At 34.4% G+C, this 27,492-nt stretch overlaps 1 protein-coding gene across 1 annotated transcript; it reads left to right on the forward strand.

Annotated features, from left to right (window-relative positions):
- The first annotated feature begins 430 nt into the window (after window positions 1–430).
- Window positions 431–27,492, forward strand: LOC127881645 (uncharacterized). The gene is made up of 4 exons (XM_052429766.1): window positions 431–922; window positions 8,509–9,479; window positions 26,231–26,547; window positions 27,481–27,492. The coding sequence occupies exons 1-4, from the start codon at window positions 585–587 to the stop codon at window positions 27,490–27,492; spliced, it is 1,638 nt and encodes a 545-aa protein (XP_052285726.1). The 5' UTR covers window positions 431–584.

Raw genomic sequence — 27,492 nt, forward strand, 5'->3', positions numbered from 1 at the left:
ATCCAACACATTTGTTGTCAATGTTATTCATTCATGTGTTTAAAACAGAAGGTGTATCACTCAGGCTTTTGCTATGTCAGTATGCAATATTCACACTAGTCAACTAGCGCAATTGCATTTAAATGGCCAAGTATTACTTGTCAGTTTTAAATGCTGTTTGAGGAAAAGTATCTAATATATTGTAATAAAATTTGTTTATGTAACAAGCTTCTGTATTATCATTATAATTATATTATCATAACATGGCATGTATTAGAGCAATTAAAAATGTGGTGTGTTAAACACTCTGGTTTAAAGTGTTTATCTACAAAGTTTGTTTTTTTGCAGTTTAAAGTAATCAATACACTCAGTACCCAATAGTCAGGTGACAGTATACATAGTTACACTGTTTACTCCTATAATACAATCGCCATTTGACGGTTAACTTGGTTGCTGTTCAGTTCAAAATTTCTTAAAACTTGTCTGTGTTTAATGACATTGTGTGTGTGTGTTTTCTGGGATATTTAGTGTACACACGCTTGGACATAAATATTTCAATTGATTTTAGTTTGTAAAATCTTGTTTGTTGAAAGTGAATTATCAAAATGGCAACATCTGGAATTTCAAGAAATTATGATTTTGTTAAATATTATTGTTGTACAATCTGCGAGAAAGAACGATCTGTAGAAATAGATGCAGATTTTTACTGTAAAACATGTCTTAAATACTTCTGCAGAAGATGTATTAACTCCCACAGACAGCATGGTTGGTTGTTTTTCAAAAAATCTCCTTATGGAAAGGATAAAATAATGAAGTGGCCACTTTCTAAGAAGATGGAGACTTCTCTTTTAACATGCGTCATACACAAGAGTGAACAAATAACAATGTACTGCGCAGACCACAGTCAGCTGTGCTGCTCTAAATGTGTTGAGCTTAATCACAGGTAGCGTATTATTACTTATTTTATATCAGTATAAATTATTGCATTGTATTACCTGTATGCAACAGGGGCATCGGAAGCACATTAACAATTTGGGGCGGCGGATGGGGTGGGTATGGGAGAGGGTATCCCCCTCCCGTTGGTGGGGGTCCGGCATACCCTGGAATTTTTTTCAAATTTGAGCATCAAATGGCGCATTTTGGTGCGTTGCTTATGATGCCTGATACCTAACCTTATACACGTCTATTGCAGGCATTTTTTGAATGACAAAAGTTGTGACAGACAGACACACGATGGAGAAGTGATCACTATATGTCGCAGTTTGTACTTTGTAGCAGGCAACACAACAATAGGGATCATGTGGGTTGAAAGAACGTTCTTCAGGATTTTTTTGTGCCGAAATTCCGTTTTAGAAATTAGAAATTCGTTTGTTGGTTTGGAGTACACATATTGAAATGACACAAAAAGTGGTAAAAAACATTAAATAAGTTTAAAAAATTATAGAATTACTTTGAGTTATTACAATTAATTCAGGTATCTTGAGGTATCTTTAATTTTGTGATAATTAAGGACTTTTGGATATCGGCACATTTGTTTCATGTCATACTTTCCTTTATATTAATAGAAAGAAGCAAAGGCTTAGATCATACCGACAATTTAAGATTTCCAGGTTTAATTACTCAATGATTAAGGGATTATTGTTATAAAAGAGACCTATTAATTACCCCCTGTCACAACATAATTGACACGTACATTTCCGCGTGCGAGTGATGACAATCAACAATACACATGTCATAATCGCGAAAGCATGATTACCTTGCTTTGTGGAAAAGATATTTTCAAATATATGTGTATTGAAATGATTTTTTTTAAATGTCTTTGATGAAATTTCATTTTTGCCGAAAATATAGGGGTGGCGGTCGCTGCCCCAGCCGCCCCAGCTCCGACGCCTCTGTGAAATTACCATCATCCATGTTAATTTGTTTGGAGTATTCTATTATTAAGTTATATAAGGTTTTCAAAATCATTTCTTGTGTGCAATTTTTTCTTGAGCTTTAATTTGTTTATTTGTGTTTGTTTGAAATAACATTTCAAAGTTCAAGCATATGGATTACAAGACATTGGCAACATTTCAGCAACAAATGTAGTATATAGTATAGCAATACCTTAAGGCTTTAATCAACCTGCCTGTATAATGTATCATGCATATGTTCCTTTACTCTATTTATGGAGGATAGTTCACACTTGATGTTTGCTTGTTTGAGCCTGCATTTTTAACCTTCTCATTGTGACCTTTTCTCAGTTTTGTTTCTTTATCTGGTTGTTTGTTGCCTGTCATCAACAATTTGCATTGAACACTATAGAGGCGCCACATGTCTTGCCCAATTTTCATGGAACTTTGTATTAACAGTTCCTGTAGATTAAATATACGTTCAATAGTGCCTTTTCATCGATTTTTAGTTGGTCGCGTTAGATTGGTCGAGTAAATTTACAGACCTTGTTTTGCAAATCAATATGTTCTTAGAAGCCTTAGCTATGCTAAAAACTGAAACTCACTATGCTAGAAACAATTACCGCTGCCTGTCTGCACTGCAGAGGACGAATACTATGGAGCGTCTGCTCTACTACTCAGTGAGTGTATTTACCAGCTTATAAGGCGACATTGGCCTGTCTAGTGTTAATCATTTACACCTGTAAGTATTGGCTGCTTTCAGGGAAAACAGGGTTTAATGCATGTCAAATAAGATTAGCCTGTGCACACTGATTAGCCTGTGCACACTGATTAGCCTGTGCACACTGATTAGCCTGTGCACACTGATTAGCCTGTGCACACTGATTAGCCTGTGCACACTGATTAGCCTGTGCTCACTGATTAGCCTGTGCACACTGATTAGCCTATGCATTGCGCACAAGCTAATCAAGGACGACAACAGCGAGCAACTTCAGTGCCTTCAGCGATTTGATTATAATTTTGTGGCCGGTTTGTTGACATTTGTAGTTTAAATCTGAGTTTTCATGTAATTTCCAGACCGGGAAATATATGTCTTTGACCCAATATCCTGTGACCTTAAAATACTTTTGGGAATGTCTGGTTTGTCCGATCTTCATTAAACTTTTTCAGAGTTTTTCGGCGTAAGCTGTATTAAGCCAGCTTTTCACCTTAGCCTGACCTTTGTTAGCGTCCAATAGAATTCAAATAAAACTTCCCGCGGCCAAGTACAGATGAATACACTTCATTGACTGCATTGGCTGATTTGAGAATACGACCAGAACATTGGAAACATGTCCGCGTCTTTGTAACACTGTTTTACTGCGTGTTCAGCATGAAACAATTTTATATCTAATGAAAAGGCTTAATAGATAGAACAGTTTTGTACTCAATCTCGACATCAATACAGTTTGTGCGTCCACCTTTTATTTTCAGAAGATTTTCAGCGCGAGAACGTTTGCACTTAAAGGCTATGTTTTCATATTTAGTACTAACTTCCATATTCCTGTCAACATGTTAACATGTTAAAGTATAGAGAGCAGTGGAAACGAAGACTCACTTTAATGCATTGCATTTCAACTCGCGAGGTATATCGGGTCAATTTGCGGCCACTGTGAGTGAATGTCAGAGTTTACGTACAGGTCATCGCTGCGTCTCTACCCTATGTGCTGATCGGAGTTCGCAGCCAGGAAAATAATCGTTACATAATAAAGACGCTAAAGCGTGAACTAGGTGAACTGGAATTTTCTTTAGACCAGACAGATGTTAAATGAAGATATTCAGCGATATCATATGGTATGTCAATAATAGATTCTTAATGTGTTTTACAACAATACCACGATAAATATTATTTTTATTAATTTAACAAGAATTATGCCATCATATTGACTAATGAATTAAGCATTAGCGCAATGATCCTCGATACTGTTAATAATCAAATCAGATAGCAACGCCAGACAAACCACTAAAACAGGTTTGTTCGAAGAACGCGCGTATAAATATTTAAAATATGTACGGATACTTCGCGTGTGGCCGGTTGACTCATATGTTTTAATTTCACTTCCATTCTTCTTTTGGTTTTCTGTTTTGTATCTATGCGTTTATTACCAGCAATATGTAATAATGTAAAATAAGCCGCGAAAACTCCGCGTATCATCCCGTACTGCGTTTGCTGCAGCTAAGAACTGCACAGAAAAAGACATTCGCTATCTTTGATCTCATTCATTGAAGTCTTTACCTTTCATTAACTGCAACCACAATCAACGCCGTATATCTTTTTTAAAGATATTTCTTGTTTCTATTCATATAGCCCCTAAGTTAAAAACTAGTTCCAGCTTTTTAAATACATGCCGGACAGAGGGACATGTTTCTTACATGCGGATGGTGATACCTTGCAAATACTCTACACGACACATTAAAAGCTCACCTGAGCACAACATTCCCATGGTGAACTATTTTGATGAAATTTTGTCGTCCTTTGTCCATCATCAACTTTTGCCTTTTGAACATCCAAGGACGGAATTTAGTGGAAAGTCTTCATAAAATTCATTCAGAACATTTTGTCCTAAACATATGTCAGCCACGTTGCAAGTCTGGTCATGTGAGGTAAAAACTTGGTTACATGAAAGAACAATCTTGCAAACACTCTAGAGGACAAAAAAATTGCTCAGTTTTTTTTATGAAACTTTTTGTCAGAATGATATACTGAATGCATTTTAAACTGGGTTGTGTATGGTTTAAACAAATAGCTTGTTAGATAAAATAAAAAAAGCATGTGAACACTAAAATACCACATTTATTGTCTAATGAAACTTAAATAGTACCATTATCCAATTAAAATCTTAGCCAGATTGCAATCTTCCTGAAAGCTCAAGAAGAGTATTAGACATTCAGCCCAGCAACCATATTTTACAGACCAATACAATATAAATATGTATTCGCTTAAACATATTCATGGTATATCACAGCACACATACTTTTTAGCTCTACTGCAAAAGGCAGAAGACCTTATGGGATGGCATGGTGTCTGTCTGTCTGTCTCTGTGTGTGTGTGTGCGTGCGTGCGTTAGACTTTTATTGTTTATCCGATAAAGTCCACAGTTTTCATTTGATTCTTTTCAAACTTGTCCAGTGTCTTTATATTATTGAGGTCTCGAACCCTATTGATTTTCAGGTCACTTGGTCAAAGGTCAAGGTCACAGTGACTCAAAATAGTAAAATGGTTTCCGGATGATAACTCAAGAATGCTTAGGCCTAGGTTCATGAAACTTCAAAGGTACATTGATCATGACTGGCTGATGACACCTTTCCATTTAAGGTCACTAGGTCAAAGGTCAAGGTCACAGTGACTCAAAATAGTAAAATGGTTACTTTTTCTTGTTTATCAGATAAAGCTCACAGTTTTCATCCGATTCTTTTCAAACTTGTTCAGTGTCTTTATATTAATGAGGACTCAAACCCTATTGATTTTCAGGTCACTGGGTCAAAGGTCAAGGTCACAGTGACTCGAAATATTAAAATGGTTTCTAGATGTTAACTCAAGAATGCTTAGGCCAAGGATCATGAAACTTCATAAGTGCATTGATCATGACTTGCTGATGACTCTTATTGATTTTCGGGTCACTAGGTCAAAGGTCAAGGTCACAGTGACTCGAAATAGTAAAATGGTTACTTTTTCTTGTTTGTCCGATAAAGTCCACAGTTTTCATCTGTTTCTTTTCAAACTTATTCAGTGTCTTCATATTAATGAGGACTCAAACCCTATTGATTTTCAGGTCACTAGGTCAAAGGTCAAGGTCACAGTGACTCGAAATAGTAAAATGGTTTCCGGATGATAACTCAAGAATGCTTAGGCCTAGGTTCATGAAACTTCAAAGGTACATTGATCATGACTGGCTGATGACACCTTTCCATTTTCAGGTCACTAGGTCAAAGGTCAAGGTCACAGTGACTCAAAATGGTAAAATGGTTACTTTTTCTTGTTTATCAGATAAAGCTCACAGTTTTCATCCGATTCTTTTCAAACTTGTTCAGTGTCTTTATATTAATGAGGACTCAAACCCTATTGACTTTCAGGTCACTGGGTCAAATGTCAAGGTCACAGTGGCTCAAAATATTAAAATGGTTTCTAGATGTTAACTCAAGAATGCTTAGGCCAAGGATCATGAAACTTCATAAGTGCATTAATCATGACTTGCTGATGACTCTTATTGATTTTCGGGTCACTAGGTCAAAGGTCAAGGTCACAGTGACTCGAAATAGTAAAATGGTTACTTTTTCTTGTTTGTCCGATAAAGTCCACAGTTTTCATCTGTTTCTTTTCAAACTTATTCAGTGTCTTCATATTAATGAGGACTCAAACCCTATTGATTTTCAGGTCACTAGGTCAAAGGTCAAGGTCACAGTGACTCGAAATAGTAAAATGGTTTCCGGATGATAACTCAAGAATGCTTAGGCCTAGGATCATGAAACTTCATAGTTACATTGATCATGACTGGCAGATGACCCCTATTAATTTTCAGGTCAAAGGTAAAGGTCACAGTGACTCAAAACAGCAAAATGGTTTCCAAAGATAACTCAAGAATAATAAGGCATAGGATCATGAAACTTTATAGGTACATTGATCATGACTGGCATATGACCACTGTTGATTTTCTGGTAACTAGGTCAAAGGTCAAGGTCACAGTGACAAAAAACGTATTCACACAATGCTGCCACTACAACTGACAGCCCATATGGGGCATGTTTTCCAAACAGCCCTTGTTTAAAAAGAGCAATATCGAAGCAAAAAGTCCAGAATGACTTCCCCTTGAATATAAGAAAATTTTGAAATCCCGCTTGTTTACGCAATTAATTCCACTGTTTTCATCCAATTATTTCCAAATTTGCACAGTATCTTTATATCAATGAGGACTTGCACCCTATTGAATATGAGCAGTATAGAAGAAATAAGTACACAATAATCTCCCCTTAAATTTGAGAAAATTCTCCTTGTTTGCGCGATTAAGTACACAGTTTCCATCTTATTCTTTCCAAACTTGCACAGTGTTTTAGCAGTAGAGCGATTCAGGCCCTCATGGGACTCTTGTTTATTTAAGTCCATATCCAGCGACATAAAATTATACAAATATTTTATACAAATAAATACAAACTGACAATATTTATGCATGTTATTGGTAAAAAACAAATCATTCATTTGTACAAAGCACATTACTCACATGTATAGTCCATCTTCATGAAACTTGGTAATAACATTAAATTTTGTTCAAATGATATCATTGGAGTTCAAAACTGGTCATGTTGGATGTAAAACTAGATCACTAGGTAAAATTGAAGAAAAGGTTTGTTGACATACTTGTAGATAACATTTATTGCATATTTTTTTCATGACATTTGGTAAGAACATTTGTCCCAATCATATCTCAGACTAGATAATAAATGATAAGTGGGTGCTGTATGGTGAAAAACTAACTTAAAGTCACTATGTAAAACTTTATTGTAATAATTATAATATGACATGATGCCTACATTCTTTATACTCCGAAGAAAGTCAAGTGTGGGCTATTATGCAACCAATTATGATGGGAGCTTAACATTTTGAAACTATTATATTCAAAGAAATGGTTTCATAAATGGTAACATGTTTAAATGCAAGATCAATTTGCCATGTTGGTGCAAAAATTGCTATGTGCCTTCTCATTTCAATGTCATATGATACCTTTTTGCACGAAGGGGGCAAATTATACTTTTGAAAAATCACTTGAAATTCGTCCATTGCGTTACATTAGACGGTAACAAGAATTTATCTCTTGATTAAAAATTATGGAGTTTCAATATTTGTCAATATACTTGTTATTTGTGTCGAAATGGTTGAGTGTATGTGTGTATGTGCTAGTCCATTGTTAATTTTTACAGTATTTAACAATAAGTATGAATTATCACATCATTCTTTATCTATGTATTAATGAAGCTAATGCCAATTTATGCAAGAAAGCAATTAGTAAAGAGAAATTAAGTTCTCATAATTTATAACCTTAAAGAAAGGAAAATATTATAGTAAAAGAGTCATATTGAAGGCTTATGCATTAAAACATATTTTATTTTATACTTAGATTGCCATTTCATAAGAATTATTTCAATACGAAACACTGAAAACACTAAATGTCTTATTAAAAACATACTTTGTCCTGTGGCTCTTTAATCAGTATAATAATGATGAGTTAAATATACATAACTTTATGTTATACACATGCATTCTAGTAATGACATTACTTATAAAGAGTGGTAATATCATTATAATGAATAAATGCACAATTTGTTGTTCAATGCCATTTGCATTATTTCCCAAACACACAGTAGATAGATACTTATTTATTTTTATATTTTATTTTAATAATAATCAATATAGTATTGCCTCTAGAAAAGTAACATGTGAATTGATGTAACATGAATTGTTATTGTATGTGCCTAAATATTTTTTTTGTTAAAATTCCCCTTTAAATTTGTATTATAATTAATATCGTTTCGGGGTAAACAGTTGGTTATTGGTCAGTTGATTACTATTCAATCACTTACTGTCTCCCGTGTGGTTGTTTTTCAGACTATGCTTACAAGTAACTCCATTACCTCAGGCTGCAACAGGGAAGTCAACCAACTTCAAGAACCTGTCTGTCAGCATGGAAAATACTCTTTCACAAATGAAACAATGTCAGACGTTTCAGGAGGACAGAATGAAGTCTCTTAAGGTTTCATACAAAGAGCATGAGGGGCTTATTGTGGATGGTTTGCGTGTGAATATAGTATCTTATTTACGCGAATGTGAAACCAGCACAGTTAATACAACACATGAACATATCCAATACCCTATCAGTGAAATGCGTGAGGAAATCAAATATTTATTAGCAGATTTTGAGAAAAGCACTATTAAGGAGAAGAAAGAAGAGCTAAACCTGAAACAAGCTCCTCTCAAGGTTGTGAGAAACAGCTGCATTAGACTTCACTATGAATTGTTCCATCTCCATGTAGCCATACCGAAAGTACTGGGTAAAGAACTCTCTTTTATTGCCAGTAAAAAATGTCTGGAAAATATACAACAGTCTAATATATTTATAAAAGATAACTTTCCAAACCATGTTTTCACTGTGAATGGGAAGTCTGCGCACAATGTAAAAATGCCAAGTGAATCAGGCACATGTCATATCACAGCAGTATGTGCTCTCCCAAATGGACAGGTACTGGTTGCAGACAAAGCTAATTTCAAAGTCAAGCTTCTGAACCAGCAGTACCGTGTGGTGAGCCACTTGGATGTGAGGGATGGATTCATACATGACATGTGTCTTATCACACCCACTGAGGTTGCAGTGGCTATGTCGAAGTATGAGGTCCAGTTTATCACAGTAAGCCAGAGCCAGATTGCCAAAGGCTGGAATCTAAAGTTACAACATAGATGTCGTGGTATTGCCCACAACCAGGGTGACCTATATATCTGCTCTGGTACTGCTCTGTACAAGTTCACATTGAGTGGCGAACTGGTCTGCAGACTTTATGAAGATTCATCAGCTGATTTCACAGGTAAGAATCATGGTGGATTCATCCTAATAACATGTGTGATATGTACAGAGATTTTCTAGCCATTTTAAGAAAAAGAGTCTCGTCAAATTGATATTTTTAAAATCGATAAAATGGCACATTGGGGAATTTCGTTATTGACTAAATGGACCGATTTTTTCTTAACAACAAATATTCGGTCTTTTTGAAACTAAGGGCAAACAAGAGTTGTCTCGCATTCAGGTAGGTATCGGGTAACAAGTAAACGAACCAAAAGAAAACAAGTGATCATATGCTTCTCAGATCTCTGAAATCGTAATATTTACTGTTCATTTCAATCTACGTATACAGTTATTTCTTTATTGATTGATATACTTATATACTAGTTTGTGTACATTAGTATTTTAATGCTGTATTGCCATATAACTTTGCAACCAAAAGCTCTTCATCAGTAAAAGTTAAGCACCACTGATAATTAAGTTTTCTGCTTTTAAAACTGTGCCTGTTGCATTATTCAATTGATTCCCAACATTTATTACGTTCCTGTCAAGTATTTCATTGATTCATTCACCTCAGTAATGTGGGTTTATTTTAAATATTGATTGATATTCTTCTGTCACTGTCACACTTGACTATCAGTTTCTGAAAGAAAAATTGTTTTAACAGTAATTTCATACCAGTTAACTTAGTACATTATTTTCTTGATTTTACGATAAATACATTATGATGTTTTTCAACTGATTTTTTTTGTTTAAATATCTTCTTGATAATACTGTGTGAGAGTGTTGTGATTGGTCATAGTTCAGTGTTGTGTTGTTTATTTTGAATGTCCACTGACAAAATTAATTGACCGGGTTCTTCTTCGAATACAGCACTCCTTCTAGCACTCTCTTGCACTACGGTGTATTACATTCACCTCTGTCATGGGCTCACGGACTACTTTCTACCACACGTGACTTTTAGTCACATGATCATAGTCGCATATTCAAAATGGCCGCGCCCATTGGCTTTGCTTTATCTGATAGTATTTGAACTGGGCGCGTTCTATTAAATTTTATTTCATGCACATTTTTTAACTAAATGAACATATTGCAATATTAACAATGAGTCAAAGCTGTATATCTGTATTAGAAAATAATATAAAATTATACAGAAGCATCAATAATTATTTGCTGCTTTGACAAGATTTTGAGTGTATGAGAAATGTTGAATATAAATATTGACCAAAGTAAACCGTCTGTTAATGTTTTACCAATGCAATGCCAGTTTTGTACACATAGACCCTGAAGATGTTTACTCAAACTAATTCTATGGTAAAATACACATCTTAAAATAAATTGCAGGCCAACATCAGTACAGTTGTTTTGTTATTTTTGTTTTAACAATATACATTTTATTGTCGCATGCTTTTCCTGACAGGGGACAACTGGAAGCATTTATCATACACTTACAACTTCATTTAGGAATAATGTTTAAAAATACAAAATTATATAAGAGAACTATGACAATCTGTCAAAAAAGTACAGAATCAAAACTGCACAGAATCAAATTAACCTTGACATGATCTTTTAAATAAAAAATAAATTGCAATACTTGTAATAATTATGCCTTTTCCCCGGCTCTTTAAGCACTTTAGTGCCTGAATCTTTAGTTTATTACTTTATCTCACCAATTTGTGTTGCTGTAAATCTTCAATATCATGAAAGACATTAAAGATTCATCATGTTTTTAAAGGCTGATTAGTTTAAATATATATTTGTTCAATTATTGCACTTTCTTAAGTACAATAACATTTGGTTAAGTGCCTAACATTAAATAAATTCAAAGGAGTAACCCAGTGCCCTGTAAATCACACATATTTTCCCCTGTGCAAATTTCAGGAGAAAGACCTGCATTGCTGATACAGTAGTGGATGTCCTTGTTTTGTTCAATGTCAATATCATTATTCAGGATATTCAGAAGTTTCAGCAATGCATCAAAGTAAACACATTTAAACAAACATGATTACATATAACAAGATTTTTTAGGTATTCTTCGCAAGTGTAGAGGATGAGTTTAATAATAGAAAGCAATACGAGAAAAAGGGACGGTGGGGTGTAAATTCGAATGTCCTTAATTAATACTTTTTATGCCCCCGGATCGAATGATCGGGGGAATATTGTTTTTGGCCTGTCTTTCTGTCTGTCATTCTGTCCCAAAACTTTAACCTTACAGTAAAGTTTTGCAATAACTTTTGAAAGATTGAACATAGCAACTTGATATTTGGCATGTATGTGTATCTCATGGAGCTGCACATTTTGAGTGGTGAAAGGTCAAGGTCATCCTTCAAGGTCAAAGGTAAAAAAATTCAAACTTTTATAAAGTAAAGTTTTGCAATAACTTTTGAAATATTGAACATAGCAACTTGATATTTGGCATGCACGTGTATCTCATGGAGCTGCACATTTTGAGTGGTAAAAGGTCAAGGTCAAAGGTCAAAAATTTAAAACTTTACATAGTAAAGTTTTGCAATAACAATTGACATATTTAACATAGCAACTTGGTATTTGGCATGCATGTGTATCTCATAGAGCTGCACATTTTGAGTGGTGAAAGGTCAAGGTCATCCTTCAAGGTTTAATGTCAAAAATTAAAAACTTTAATATAGTAAAGTTTTGCAATAACTTTTGAAATATTTAACAAAGCAACTTGATATTTGGCATGCATGTGTATCTCATGGAGCTGCACATTTTGAGTGGTGAAAGGTCAAGGTCATCCTTTAAGGTCAAAGGTAAAAAATTTCAAACTTTAAGATAGTTAAGTTTTGCAATAACTTTTGAAATATTGAAAATAGCAACTTCATATTTGGCATGCATGCGTATCTCATGGAGCTGAACATTTTGAATGGTGAAAGGTGAAGGTGAAGGTCATCCTTCAAGGTCAAATGTCAAATATATGGCGTCTGTCCGTCCGAAAACTTTAACATCGGTCATAACTTTTTTAATATTGAAGATAGCATTGATATTTTGCATGCATGTGTATCTCATGAAGCTGCACATTTTGAGTAGTGGAAGTTCAAGGTCAAGGTCATCCTTTAAGGTAAAAAAAACAAAAAAAAATCAAAGGGGCATTCTCATGAAGCTGCACATTTTGAGTGGTGAAAGTTCAAGGTCAAGGTCATCCTTCAAGGTCAAGGTCAACCTTCAAGGTCAAACAAAAATTCAAAGCTGCGTTATCATGAAGCTGCACATTTTGAGTGGTGGAAGTTCAAGGCCAAGGTCATCCTTCAAGGTCAAGGTCATCCTTCAAGGTCATTTTTTTTAATTCTAAGCAGCGTTATCATGAAGCTGCACATTTTGAGTGGTGGAAGTTCAAGGTCAAGGTCATACTTCGAGGTCAAAGGTAAAAAAATATATTTCAAAGCAGCGTTCTCATGAAGCTGCACTTTTTGAGTGGTGGAAGTTTCAAGGTCAAGGTCATCCTTCAAGGTCAAAGGTAAAAATTATTTTTTTTTAATTCAAAGCGGTGCACTAGGGGGCATTGTGTTTCTGATGAACACATCTCTTGTTTCTTTCATACACTTGCATACTTTTCCATAAATAATAAATGATTAAAATAAAAAGGAAAACACAACTTGACTTTTAATGTTTAATCCCTCATGTTCAGCTTTATTTATTTTTCAACAAACAGTACCATACCAATAGCATATTTTTGAGTCTCTTTTCAATCAAAACAACAATAAATATACATGCACATGCAAGCACTTCAAGATAAAAATATTCTAGCATTAAAATTTGATCTAACCATTTTATTTATATGAATGCTATTCATAATCATGAATTCTATTATTATGAATGGGTACATTATATTGCACTGATAAATGTAAACATTGATTAGAGTGAAGTTTATTCATTAAACAATAACTGTGATAATTTACTAATTACTATTATATTGTAATAATTACAACAGAGCTCCAGATAAGGGTCGTATTTTCGTGATTACAAATTATTTTCAAGTCCGTTACGTATTTATTTTAAAATCTTGTCGTACCATTAAGAATTACAAAATCAAGTTACGAATATTATTTTTACATTGGTTCGTATCGATTTTTATTGAGTTCTTTTCGCGTATTGAAGATCTTTGCGGTGCTTATATAGAATGGTTATTGGGTTTGTTTAACAAAGCGCATTTTTCCAATAAAAGCGGCGTATACAGTCTATCTGTCAAAAAACAATGGCAGCGCCCAGAGAGCGTCCTTAAAAACTGCAAAGCGTACAAAAACATGCTTTTAACATATTGTACGCAACATGAGCTGAAGTTAAATGTTTAGAAAGACATTTTAGAAAAGATCTTATACGATGTTGTATGTTCAGTTGCCGACACAGTCGGAAAAGCTAAACAAAAACGCGACACGACGGGTCCAAACTTAAACACAAAAAAAACATTAAACGAGTGGAAGGGACAAGTCCCGTGGCTAATCGTTGAAAAGATTGAAGGGGAGACCCGTTTTAATTGTGAAATATGTAAAAATTCATCTAAAGCATGCAATCTAAGCACAGTTTGGGCATATGAAGGTATTTGAAAAATAAAATTGTATAATACTGAAAAGACACTGTTGAACTCGTATAAATAAAGTTGCTAGTATGTTTATTTTGATTATTTTGCATGAAAATAACCATTATTATTTATTTTTAGGTCATTTAGAAAAAATAAGAATTATTTTCCAAAACTTAGTAGTAACGTTAAGAATAAAATTTTAGAGTTAAGAATTCTTTTGATAATCTGGTAGTAATTTAAGAATTTCACAAAACCTTATCTGGAGCTCTGTTCAGTTAACTTATTAAGATAATAAATGTTTATGGTAATTTTGTTTAAAAAATATATAATTTATATTGTGAATAATTTGTATATGGGGCCTATTGTACCACAAGCTGTTTCAGAATATGCTTGGAATTATAAAACTTTCAACAAATTTCATGATACATGTACATTACATTAAGAATGGTTCTAAATGTAATCTTAGTCATGTATCAAAATTAAAGATAGCACATATATCCTAGTAAACCTGTTTAAAGGAAAGTGTAAGAAAATTTGACCTCGTTCCAAATGGGTTGACTGGAAAGTATTCTTTCTTGAAAAGCAAGGGCAGGAATTAAGAATTCAGCAACGTTGAGCATTTCATTTATCATAATTTATTATATCTGTAAGTGGCAATAAGACCTAGAACTGCACATTATACATTCATAGTTTTAAGCATTGTGACAAAAAAACAATCATCTACTATTCTACATGTACATGTAGGTTACCACGTATAGCGCGCTCCTGTGTATAGCGCGCAGGCTGTTTTTTTAATGCAAAAATGGAGAAAAAATATTTAAAGACAATAAAACCACCAAATCGGACCGAAAATGGCCGCCATTTTTCTATTGCACAATCCAATAATCCGGGGCATTGGAAAGCTTAATTAAGCATTCAAAATAGGAAGCGTCATTATGATTAGGAGCATGGGTTGCATAGCGCTATACTTTTTTTACAATTTTGTAATTTTCTAGCAAAAGATTAACAGTCCACGTGCATTTCGTGAAAACGTGAGAAAATAAGAATTAGTGTACATCGTGTGATTTTTCCTCGGGGAAAGCATGGGCATTACCGGTTAATTTGAATGTGGCATTGGAGACAGGGATACAATTGTTGAGATACACCACTGTTCAACGTTCAATATTTATACACCCACAATGTAATTGCATATCTTCACGTTCTCATGCATATCTTCACGATCTCAAGTGTCAATTAGTTTCTCAAATGTTAATACCAAAACTTCTTCTACCGCATTCATATCTACCAGTAGCGACTTCTTGTTGTTTCGACAATGGCCCCTCAGTCTGTACGATTATAGGGTGGTAGTTTTCTGGAAAAAAACATGGCGGCCATTTTGATTATTTATGATTACCCGTATACAACATATTTTTTACCAATTTAGCAGCCAGGATAGCGTTGTATCAATGTATAGCGCGCACCAGCTTTTTAATTTGAACTTTGGAGGTAAAACACTGCGCGCTATACGTGGAAACCTACGGTAGTCAATTTACTCAGAACTTGATATAAATGTCCAATAGTATGATCGCACGATGGTGGCAGTTCCAAATTAGCAGGTTACCGGTAACCATAAATAGTGATCAAGAAATTAACTACATGTTTATTAATTGTACACATGTAAACAGCATAATCCTAGACACTGGCCCTGATAGCAAGGGGTAAAAGATTCGAGTTCCGGATTGGCTGTACAATTGTCCCATCCTGCAACATTTGGTGCCCAATGTGAGACCATGGCACAATCCATTCTCAACAAAACCTGTTCATGGTTTGAATGGATCCGGTTTACAATGATCCCCGTGACTTGAATTCTCGAAAAAATTCCAGCTTGGCAGAAGAGAATGTTAGTGCACGAACTTAGTGATTGTTACTATAAACAGAAGATGTTTTTTGGCATATCATTAGCTCAATCAGAAAAGCAAGGGGTCCCTGGTTAAAATCCCGGACTGGCTGCACAATTTTCTCATCCTGTGTCATCAAAACATAAAATACCATAGTATATTTAAAATGCTCAGTATGTATTATGCTTGAGCATTAATTATGTGTATTATTTTACCACAGGAGTTTGAAATTCTATACATGAAGCTAATCTTGTGGCAAAATAATAAAAATAGACCCCTATATAGTAAGTCTATATACTATATTAGTATATAGGGGTCTAGTTTTTATTATTTAGCAATTAGATTATTAGCTTCATGGAGAGAATTTCAAACTCCTGTAATTTTTACTGAAAAGCATTAAAAGCAAAATATTGAACAAGCACAGAAGTAACATTTCTAAAGAAATTAATAGTGCTTGGTAAGTATTAAAGGGGCCTTTTCACAGATTTTGGCATGTTTTGAAGTTTGTCAATTAAAGCTTTATATTGATAAATGTAAACATATTGGATCTAAAAAGCTCCAGTAAAAAATATAGAATAATATAAAAGGAAAAAAAAGTAGCCTGCAGCAGGGCTCGAACCAGTGACCCTGGAGTCCTGGAGTAAAAAATAAAATGGTGTAAACTTTTGCACATATTATTTTGTTCCTCTCTTATTCACAGTTGGTTCAAATGAAAATTTCTATGGAATGTGTTGTCTGTATTAATTTAAGGAGAAACAGCAATAACATGTTTTGGATATATAATAAACAGAGAGAGCTATATAAAAGTGAAGATAATAATAACCCTTGGAACAAATACATAGAGCCAATTGAGCACATTTTATCAACAGAGCCTGAGGTGTGATAAATTTACTTGCATTCCTTGCAGAACAAATCCTGCAGTATGAAAACATTATGTACAGTTGATAGAACATCATATTTCAGCTAAATAATAACTCATTTTTGAAAAATACATTAAGATGTATTTCTGATTTACAAAACTGATCAACTAATTAAGAAATAAATTCCATTTGCATTTTCATGACATTTTGAAAGTCAAAACTTTGGTTTCGTCTGTAGAAATTCAATTAAATGAACTGATCCAAACTGACGTAACTTGGTCAAAAAGTACCGGAAAAATGGATAAAATGTTGATATAAAAATAGTTATACAGTTTAATATATGAAAAACATGTTTTGTTTTAAGTCAATGAAGAATAATAAGCATGTTAATTTGCTAAGAAAAATAATTAAAACTTTCTTGTGACTTTGACGGACATACGGACACCCGGACCCAATCTAATTTTCTTCAGAAGCTGTGTTGAATACTTTTTTTCTAAATAAAGAATATATATGGGTGGGTGGAGAATGGGATTATTGATGCAAGTACCTGTGGTTCAGTCCTCATGTTCATTATAAAGAAACGTGAAAAAGTACTTCTTGGACATTTTTGGGATGTTGATTTTTATCTACATTTTAATGATTACGCACATTTATTAAACCTACCAAAATCGTTTAAACACACCGAAAGTAATCGATGGTGACACCTGTGCAAAAACTCTAATTATTATGCCCCCCTTCAAAGAAGAGGGGGTATATTGCTTTGCACATGTCGGTCTGTCTGTCGGTCGGTCCGTCCACCAGGTGGTTTCCGGATGATAACTCAAGAACGCTTGGGCCTAGGATCATGAAACTTGATAGGTAGATTGATCATGACTCGCAGATGACCCCTTTTGATTTTCAGGTCACTAGGTCAAAGGTCAAGGTCACAGTGACCCAAAATAGTAAAATGGTTTCCAGATGTTAACTCAAGAACGCTTATGCCTAGGATCATGAAACTTCGTAGGTAGATTGATAATAGCTGGCAGATGACCCCTATTGATTTTCAGGTCACAAGGTCAAAGGTCATGGTGACCCGAGATAGTAAAATGTTTTCCGGATGATAACTCAAGAACGCTCATGCCTAGGATCATGAAAATTCATAGGTACATTGATCATGACTCGCAGATGACCCCTATTGATTTTCAGGTCACAAGGTTAAAGGTCAAGGTCACAGTGACCCGAAATAGTAAAATGGTTTTCGGATGATAACTCAAGAACACTTATGCCCAGGATCATGAAACTTGATAGGTTGATTGATCATGACACGCATTTGACCCCTATTGATTTTTAGGTCACTATATCAAAGGTCAAGGTCACGATGACCTGTAATAGTAAAATGGTTTCAGGCTAATAACTCAAGAACGCTAATGGCTACGATCATGAAACTTCATAGGTACATTGATCATGACTCGCAGATGACCCCTTTTGATTTTGAGGTCAAGGTCATTGTGACCCGAAATAGTAAAATGGTTTCCGGATGACAACTCAAGAACTCTTATGTCTAGGATCATGAAACTTCATAGGTACATTGATCATGACTCACAGATGACCCCTATCGATTTTGAGGTCATTAGGTCAAAGGTCAAGTTCACGGTGACCCGAAATAGTCAAAAATAGTTTCCGAATGATTACTCAAGAACGCTTATTCCTAGGATCATGAAACTTGATAGGTAGATTTATCATGACTGGCAGATGACCCCTTTTGATTTTCAGGTCACTAGGTCAAAGGTCAAGGTCACGGTGACCCGAAATAGTAAAATGGTTTCCGGATGATAACTCAAGAACGAATATGGCTAGGATCATGAAACTTCATAGGTACATTGATCATGACTGGCAGATGACCCCTATTGATTTTCAGGTCACTAGGTCAAAGGTCAAGGTCACAGTGACAAAAAACATATTCACACAATGGCTGTCACTACAACGGAGAGCCCATATGGGGGGAATGCATGTTTTACAAACAGCCCTTGTTTTTAATTTGGTATCACATAATATGGGCATGATATCAACAATGGTGTTTTGAAGATTAACTTTTGTAATTGAAATTGTTTCTGCTCCGTTTTTAATTAATTTGATTTTAAAATATGCTACATTTGTCTCGTTGTTGTTAATGTCCGTCATTTCGGAAATGCAATATGAAAATCATTTGTTAAATACTCACCGATTGGCTAATAGCGTGTGGTATTGGCTGCAATAGCCAATCAAAATCGCTGTCGCTTTACAAGTCTACTTGGCACAACGAAACAACCCGTATTATAAACAAATTTTGAACAACACTCTGGCAATCTCTGCAATTTTTTTTTTCTAGTTTTGGATAAAATACCAGGTCGGCAGGTGAAATGTAAACAAAAAAAAACGAAAGTGACTTTTATTTTTATTTTTATTTGTCGAAAAATAGGGTCGGGCGCTCCCGTAAAACAAATAATTAAAAAAATGCTGGCCTTAGAAGCACATAGTATATAAATATATATATATATATATATATATATATATATATATATATATATATATTATATATTTGAGGTAGAGCAATAACCAAGACCAGCCTAGCCAAATAAGCAACACAAAGCAAAAGATAAAGCAAAATGATAAACAACTAATAGTAATAAATGATAACTGAGAGATTTACGCTAATCTAAACCGTAAGCTTACACATTAATGAAGACAATTACAGACATAAAATAAGCATGGCAAAGAGGTTATTAAGCACATGGTAGTATACAAATATATGACAGAGCAATAACGAAGACCAGCCTAGCCAAATAAGCAGAACAAAACAAAACAAAAACATTGATCATTATCTTCATACAATGATACACTATTAATTATCAAAAATATTTATTATCTATCTATCCAAATTGCAAACTTACGATATGTTCCCATAATTAGCTATTTCATTTGATTACACATTTAACATAAACATACACGAAACTTCCAATGTGTTTGTAGATTAACACTTGCTTTTCATCACCATTTCGGCCTTTGTTTACATTTTAGCGGAGTGATGCTATCTGCGTAAATGGGCATGAAAATTGTTCTCATAATTGTTATTAAATATCTCGATAAATTAACAATATATGCAGTTTTAAAGGTAATTACTTAAAATATTATGCTTGGTGTCCTAGATATTTCCATGAAAGAGCGTAAAATTACTTTGATGTGTTTCGCCAAGATTTCTGGAACTGAGCCCGCTGCAGAGATGTTGTATGTTGAGGCACGAACAACAACTCTGCTAGGAGAATGTCTTTCTAGATCAAATGTTTTGTTTGTGCCTCCCAAAATGAGTTAATTTGTTAAGTAAGTGCCTTATTCGTCTGCTTGCTTTAAGATTCTGATTTCATTTCAGTCGGTTAATATTAATGCTTTTTACTGATAATGATTTAATCACGTGAAATTAAATTGCTTGGATTATTTTTAATTAATATTTTCGATGAGTGTCTCCTTATATAAATTTTTGTTCTTCATATATATAGTAAAACCATAGAGATACAATTAAAATTAGGAATAATTGTGGTAAAAGTGGAAAATTCTAAAAATGAGCAATATATCTGTATCTCATAATTTTTAGAAATGTCTGCAAAATTATGTAATTAGATATATGCTCATTTATAATGAACCAAAAAAGTTCTGAGTCTTTTTACAGATACCTGAAGTGTTTCATTTTGACATCAAAGAAAAAACACTTATAAATTCATATGGGCACAGTAACAATAAAAACTATTTTCATATTATTCTTCAAGTCTTTGTTGTTCATTATATAAACACATGGCCAATTGTTTAGTTTTAATCAATTGGGAAATAAATATGGACTGTTGTGATAAATATATGAATCTATACTTATAATGGCCTGTGATATATGTGATTTGAAAGTATATGTTACTGTCACATGTGACTGTACATAGCACTCAAAGAACAACATTACAATGAAAAGATACAACTCATTCAAAATTAACAAATGTTTTATTTATCAATACAATACTTGCAATGAAGAGTGTTTTTTTCATTTTGTTGCATCACAATTCAATTAATTTGTTTATTATGTCATTAAAACTCATCAACAGGTCAACTTTTTTTACGCCCTTCTCAATCTTAACAGTTTTCAGTTTTTCAGAACATAACTCGTAGGCACCAAATTCAATCGATGTCAAAAACAAACTACTGGTCCAATTCTGATGAAATTTCTCAGGAATGTTCCTGGGGTAAACCTCTTTCAAATTTGTTCAAATTATGCCCCTGGGGTAAAATTTGACCCTGCCCTGGGGGTCACAAAATAAAAAAAAATCTTATATAAGGCCTATTTTGTAAAAACTTTTAAAATCTTCTTCTCCATAACTATTGGGCATAGGGCTATCAAATTCAGTATGTAGAGACATCTAATAGTCCGTATTTCTTTGTCGTATTTACACAATGGCTGCCAGTACAACGGACAGCCCATATGGGGGGCATACATGTTTTACAAACAGCCCTTGTATCTTTCTTATATACAGGGGAAACAAATGCAATAAGTTTAAATTTATTGTTACAGCATTTGCTTCCCTTGTAATATATTTAAATTTTACCAAATGTAAGGCTAACTGCATTTTTGTAATGCATACTACTACTACTACTACTACTACTACTACTACTACTACTACTACTACTACTCCACCGCCACCTCCACCACCACCACCACCACCACCACCACCACCACCACCACTACTACTACTACTACTACTACTACTCCACCGCCACCACCACCACCACCACCACCACCACCACCGTTCACAGTGACAAAAAACATTCACACAATGGCTGCTACTACAACTTATAGCCAATATAGGGGGGCATGCATGTTTTACAAACAGCCCTTGTTTGTTTTGAAATAAATGTTCCAGGTTCGTTTAACTACTCATCAGTTTGCGAAAGAAAGCAGCAAGTCTTTGTATAGCATATAGTCTTTTTATTCTTGTTTAAAATGTTTGTATATGTTGTATTGTAAATGTATATTATTCATATTTGTATTGTAAATGTATGTAATTCTTATTAAGAAATTGAACAAGATCAAAACAAGAAAGAAACAAGATTATCCAACACAGATATAATCCGTCCAGAAAGTAAATGTCCGTCTCTCCTGCACTTACCATAAAGCCGTAAAATTATAATGTTTACTGTGCTAGTTCCTGTCAATAATGGCTCGATTTGTTTTAAAAATACCCCTCTTTTATACTAATGCTTATACATGTATAAATGCTTATATAAACGGTCATGTTCCAGAAAACGTGATCTCAGCAAGTAAACAAAACTTTCCATCACCCTGTCAAATTGGAGTATTTTTTCCTAACCCCAGTAAACAAGCAGTTTGTGACTGTTTTAACATCGGTCTGACTGCCAAATAACAAGGCTTAAGAGCATCCCTACATGTATGATAGTTCAAATTGAATTCAGTCAGCTTACTAGGACAAAAGTGTTCCAAGGCATAAGGGCTACCAAATTTGGTATGTAGTGACATCTAATAGTTCTCTACCAAGTTTGTTCAAATTATGCCCCTTGGGTCAAATTTGACCCTGCGCGGGGGTCACAAAACTGACCATACACTAATGGGGCCTATTTTGTGAAAACTTTAAAAATCTTCTTGCCCATAACCATTGGGCCTAGGGCTAACAAATTTGGTATGTATAGACATCTAATAAACTTCTACCACATTTGTTCAAATAATGCCTCTGGGTCAACTTTGACCCTGCACCTGGGGGGTCAAAAAATTGAATAAACGCTTATAAAGCGTCTATTTTGTGAAATCTTAAAAAAAAATCTTCTTGTCAAAAACCATTCTGACTATTGCTACCAAATTTGGTATGCAGTAACATCATTCTTATAGTCCTCTTATACCAAGTTTGTTCAAATTATGCCCTTTGGGTCAAATTTGACCCTCGGGTCACAAAATAGAACATTATATACGCTCATATCTTGCTTATTTTGTGAAAACTTAAAAAATATTCTTGTCCTTAACTCTAGGACCTAGGACTACCACATTTTGTATGTAGTGAGATATAAAAGTCCCCTACAAAGTTTGCTCAAATTATGCCCCTGAAGTTAAATTTGACCCAGCAGGGCTCAACATTAACCGAAAAACCAACTTGCCCTGCCGGGCAAGTACTTAGAAAATCTACTTGCCCTGAACCTAGAGCTGCTTGTCCAAACATGAAATATCACATTAACTGTAAACCTCATATTTTTTTATAAAGATCAAAGTGATACACCATAAAACCTTTTTTATTTTTGAACATTTAACACAATGATTACTGCAATCAAAGTCTAATGAAAGTCTAAATTACATGCTCTTTGTTCTTTTTTGCACTTGCCCGGGCGGACAACTAGATTATAAAATAACTTGCCCAGACCCAACTTTTACTTGCCAGTATTTGTGGATATTTCATGCTCGTCAGGAGATGCCTGCCCACCGACACTTCCAGAGCTGCCATCATCGACACTGGTGTCATCAGCATGCGACCTGGCATACATGAAATACATAAATCTTATATACATGTTACTTGTATACAGTATTTATTTATTTATTTATATATTGTATCGTTTAATAATCTTGTTGTGGCATTGTAGATATGGTGCCTGACTAGCCATTGGGAGGCCACACGTTTGATCCCTACTTGGGGAGGGTTCTCATGATCTTTACAAAAACACTATGTACTGGTTCTTCCCAGAAAACAGACTTGAGAGTATCTCAATAAGCCTAAGGCTTTGGATGCAGTCTAGCTAAAATGAATAAGTTTATTATTATACATACATTAATCTAAATGTTTATTTGAATGGTTTTCAATAAACTTAACATTAATTTCCTAGTCCTACCACATAAAGTATGTTATGTTTTGTTCTCACAAAACCTTTCGCGTCCATATTAAAAAAGTGGTTGTTAATCTTAAGAATCTTTGAACTAGAGGCATGTTACTGTTGAGTTAAAATTATATCTACATAAATATATACATAAATGCCAAACCCTATAAAGAATAAATAGCCATTTTTGGAGACGATATATATTGATATCATTACCCATGAAATCATTCAATCTGATCCCTGGAACTACTCTAACTCGGTGGACTTGAAGAGTCATCATAACTGATCAGCACTTTCAAACACCTATAAAAAAGTAATAGCAAGATATAAATGCATGTTTCTTTTATATAAATACAACAACAAACAAATATACTGATTAAATGCAAATTACAATACAGTTTAAATTCAAAGGAGGTACTTCATACTCAAATTCAAATAACAAAGTGCCTCAGTGATAAGCTAGAAATAAATGAAATGAAATGAAATGTTATTGAATAATATTGCTACATACATGTATAAATATTCATGATCTGAGTGTCATATTACATACATTTTTTAACTGTTGTTGTTTTTTGCACTATTTTGTAATGAAAAGTTTTAGTAAAAATGCGTGGTCTATAATTAATTAATTTTGATTGCAGATATTATAATGCCCCCCTTCGAAGAAGAGGGGGTATATTGTTTTGCACATGTTGATCTGTTGGTCTGTCCACCAGATGGTTTCCAGATGATTACTCAAGAACGCTTAGGCCTAGTATCATGAAACTTCATAGGTACATTGATCATGACTGGCAGATGACCCCTATTGATTTTCAGGCCACTAGGTCAAAGGTCAAGGTCACAGTGACTTGAAATAGTAAAATGGTTTCCGGATGATAACTCAAGAATGCTTATGCCTAGGATCATGAAACTTCATAGGTACATTGATCATCACTGGCAGATGACCACTATTGATTTTCAGGTCACTAGGTCAAAGGTCAAGGTCACAGTTACTCTAAATAGTAAAATGGTTTCCGGATGATAACTCAAGAATGCTTAGGCCTAGCTAGGATCATGAAACTTCATAGGTAAATTGATCATAACTGGCAGATGCCGCATAGTGATTTTCAGGTCACTAGGTCAATGGTCAAGGTCACAGTGACTCAAAACAGTAAAATGGTTTCTGGATGATAACCCAAGAATGCTTACGCCTAGGATCATGAAACTTCATGGGAACATTGATCATGACTGGTAGATGACCCGTATTGATTTTCAGGTCACTAGGTAAAAGGTCAAGGTCACTGTGACTCGAAACAGTAAAATAGTGTCAGGATGATAACTCAAGAATTTCAATAGAAAATTGAATTTTAAAATTTTCCCTTAAATCCAGCTTATGTAAAGATTTGCCTTAGGAGCTTTATGAATACCAGCCCAGGCCTTTACCTTGCCAGTTTGGAAAAAATCATATAATTTATAGTTATATACTTTGTAAGTTTATTATAGAATAAAATTCATATATAATAAGCATTAGACAATTCTTTCTTAAAAAAAAAAAAAAAAAGAAAAAAACAAACAATGGACATTGGGATTTTTTTTTGTTCAATATTGGTTTGGAATCAGGTACCTTTTAGGGCAATGTTTACATAGCAGAAACTCCCTGATATAATGTAAAGAAATTGTTCAATAATGTATATGTGCCATTTTATTGCTACAGTAGCCAAAATAATACATGTTTTCAGAATTATTGATTTATAAACATGAGTAATGAAGTATTTTGACTGTCACTTCATGACATGCCTATAAATAGAAACTGAGTTCCTGGGAAAGAGACACTTTCTGACCTTGTTTGCATTTGTGTGGTTGTCAGATTACTGTACAGTGCAATATATTTTATAAATAAACAAATAAAAATTTATATAAAATAGAAACTCTTTAAATAGCTATAGTTGGATTTTAAGAAGTTTTCAAACGTATGTATGCAATTAATTGAGAAATTTCAAAAGATTGTATAAATAAGTACTCTTAAAAAAATTAAGTTGTTGTGCCTTGTGGTTGGATTGTAAGAAGTGTTCAAAGGTAGGTGATAATTTTAATTAATTAATTTTAGCATTATGCGGTTGTTATTGGTTTAGTGAGAAAATAGATAAAAACGCATCAATATCTCTTGTTTGAAGTATTATTTTACTTGATATAGAAAATTAAACACTTTAAAAATACAAATTAAGTCGTATACATTGCACATGTATGAAGTATCAGTACATTGTTATCACATGGGTACCTGTGTAGGAAATCAAGTATTGCTGTGTATAGTAACATTCATAATGTACACATGTTGATTGAACTGTGCAATTGCTTTCTATTGTGTAATTGTTTCCATCTGTGTAATTTTGCAACACTTCATTTCTAACTCACCGGTCACATTTCAACATGTCAAACTTCTACACAATAACACTGATACTGAAGTTTATTGTCAAACTTAACTATTGAATCATTGAAATGTATGCATATATTTTAGATGTGTAAAGGCCTATTTATAGCAACATATGCGTAATACAATATCACTGCAGTATGTGTAATAAGATTATTTAACATTTACAGTAATTCAATATCTTGATGTTACTCTGTTTTGCAGTATCCAGTTGTGCTGTGAGTCCCACAGGGGACAGGCTGTACATCACCAGCTACAACCAGCACAAGCTCCTCACCCTGGCCAGGGATGGCACACACCTGGCTACATTCACAGACCCAGCACTACATTGGCCAGCTGGTCTACATGTGACCCCTGCAGGCCAGGTGCTGCTCTGTGGATACTGGTCCGACACTGTACTACAGGTGGACAGAGAGGGGGAGAGTAAGCTGGCCACTCTGGCTACTCTGGAGGATGGAGTGATGTACCCAGTGTCAGTCTGCTACAGCAGCACCACTTCATCCATCATTGTCGGACAGTTGGGGGACAACATCCTGGTGTTCAAAGTGGTTTGTACATTATTTCAAAACCTTTTTAACACTCTAGAGGCCAAATTTATTGTCTGGTCATCATGAAACTTGGTCAGAAGATTTGATCCCAATGATATCATGGACGAGTTTGAAAATGGTTCTAGTTGCCAGTAAAAACATGGCCGCCAGGGGGCGGGATATTTGTACTTATATAGCTACATATGGCTACAGTAAAACCTTTTTAACACTCGAGAGGCCTCATTTATTGTTCAATTGTCATGAAACTTAGTTCGAAGAGTTGTCCCAACAATATCTAGGATGAGTTTAGAAATGGCTCCTGTTGGTTGAAAAACATGGCCGCCAGGGGGTGGGGAATTGTTCCTTATATGGTGATAGTAAAATTTTTTAACACTCTAAAAGTCACATTTATTTTCTAATCTTCATGAAACTTGGTCAGAACAGTTGTTTTAATGATATCTTGAATAAGATTGAAATGGTTCCGGTCAGTTAAAAAACATGGCCAACAGGGGTTGGGGAAATTTTTCCTTATATGGCTATAGTAAATCCGTGTTAACACTAAAGAGGCCACTTCATCATGGAACTTGGTCAGAAGATTTTTCCTGATATCTTGGAATAGCTTGAAAATGATTTAAGTTGCTTAAAAAACAAGTCCCCCAGGAGGCGGGGCATTTTTTCATAATAAGGCTTATATGGCTATAGTAAAACCTTGTTAACACTCTAGAGGCCACATTTATAGTCTGATCTTCATGAAACTTGGTTAGAAGATTTACCCCAACTATATCTTCGACAAGTTCGAAAATGGTTCCGGTTGGTTAAAAAAAAATTCCACCAGGGCTTTTTAACACTCCAAAAGTCACATTCATTGTCCAATCTTCATGAAACTATCAGAACATTCTGAAAAGAAAAAAAATGTTTATATTTTCTTAATAAGATTTGTTATGTCCCTGGTAGGGTGGCATTTAG

Source organism: Dreissena polymorpha, chromosome 1 (assembly GCF_020536995.1).
Source record: "Dreissena polymorpha isolate Duluth1 chromosome 1, UMN_Dpol_1.0, whole genome shotgun sequence".
Classification (NCBI taxonomy): domain Eukaryota; kingdom Metazoa; phylum Mollusca; class Bivalvia; order Myida; family Dreissenidae; genus Dreissena; species Dreissena polymorpha.

Excerpts from the sequence above, each read along its gene's own strand:
- LOC127881645 (XM_052429766.1), top strand. The coding sequence starts at position 585 with ATGGCAACATCTGGAATTTCAAGAAATTATGATTTTGTTAAATATTAT. Across the intron at positions 923-8,508 it reads TGTGTTGAGCTTAATCACAG|ACTATGCTTACAAGTAACTC; the intron begins GTAGCGTATTAT and ends GTTGTTTTTCAG. Across the intron at positions 9,480-26,230 it reads TTCATCAGCTGATTTCACAG|GGGACAGGCTGTACATCACC; the intron begins GTAAGAATCATG and ends TGAGTCCCACAG.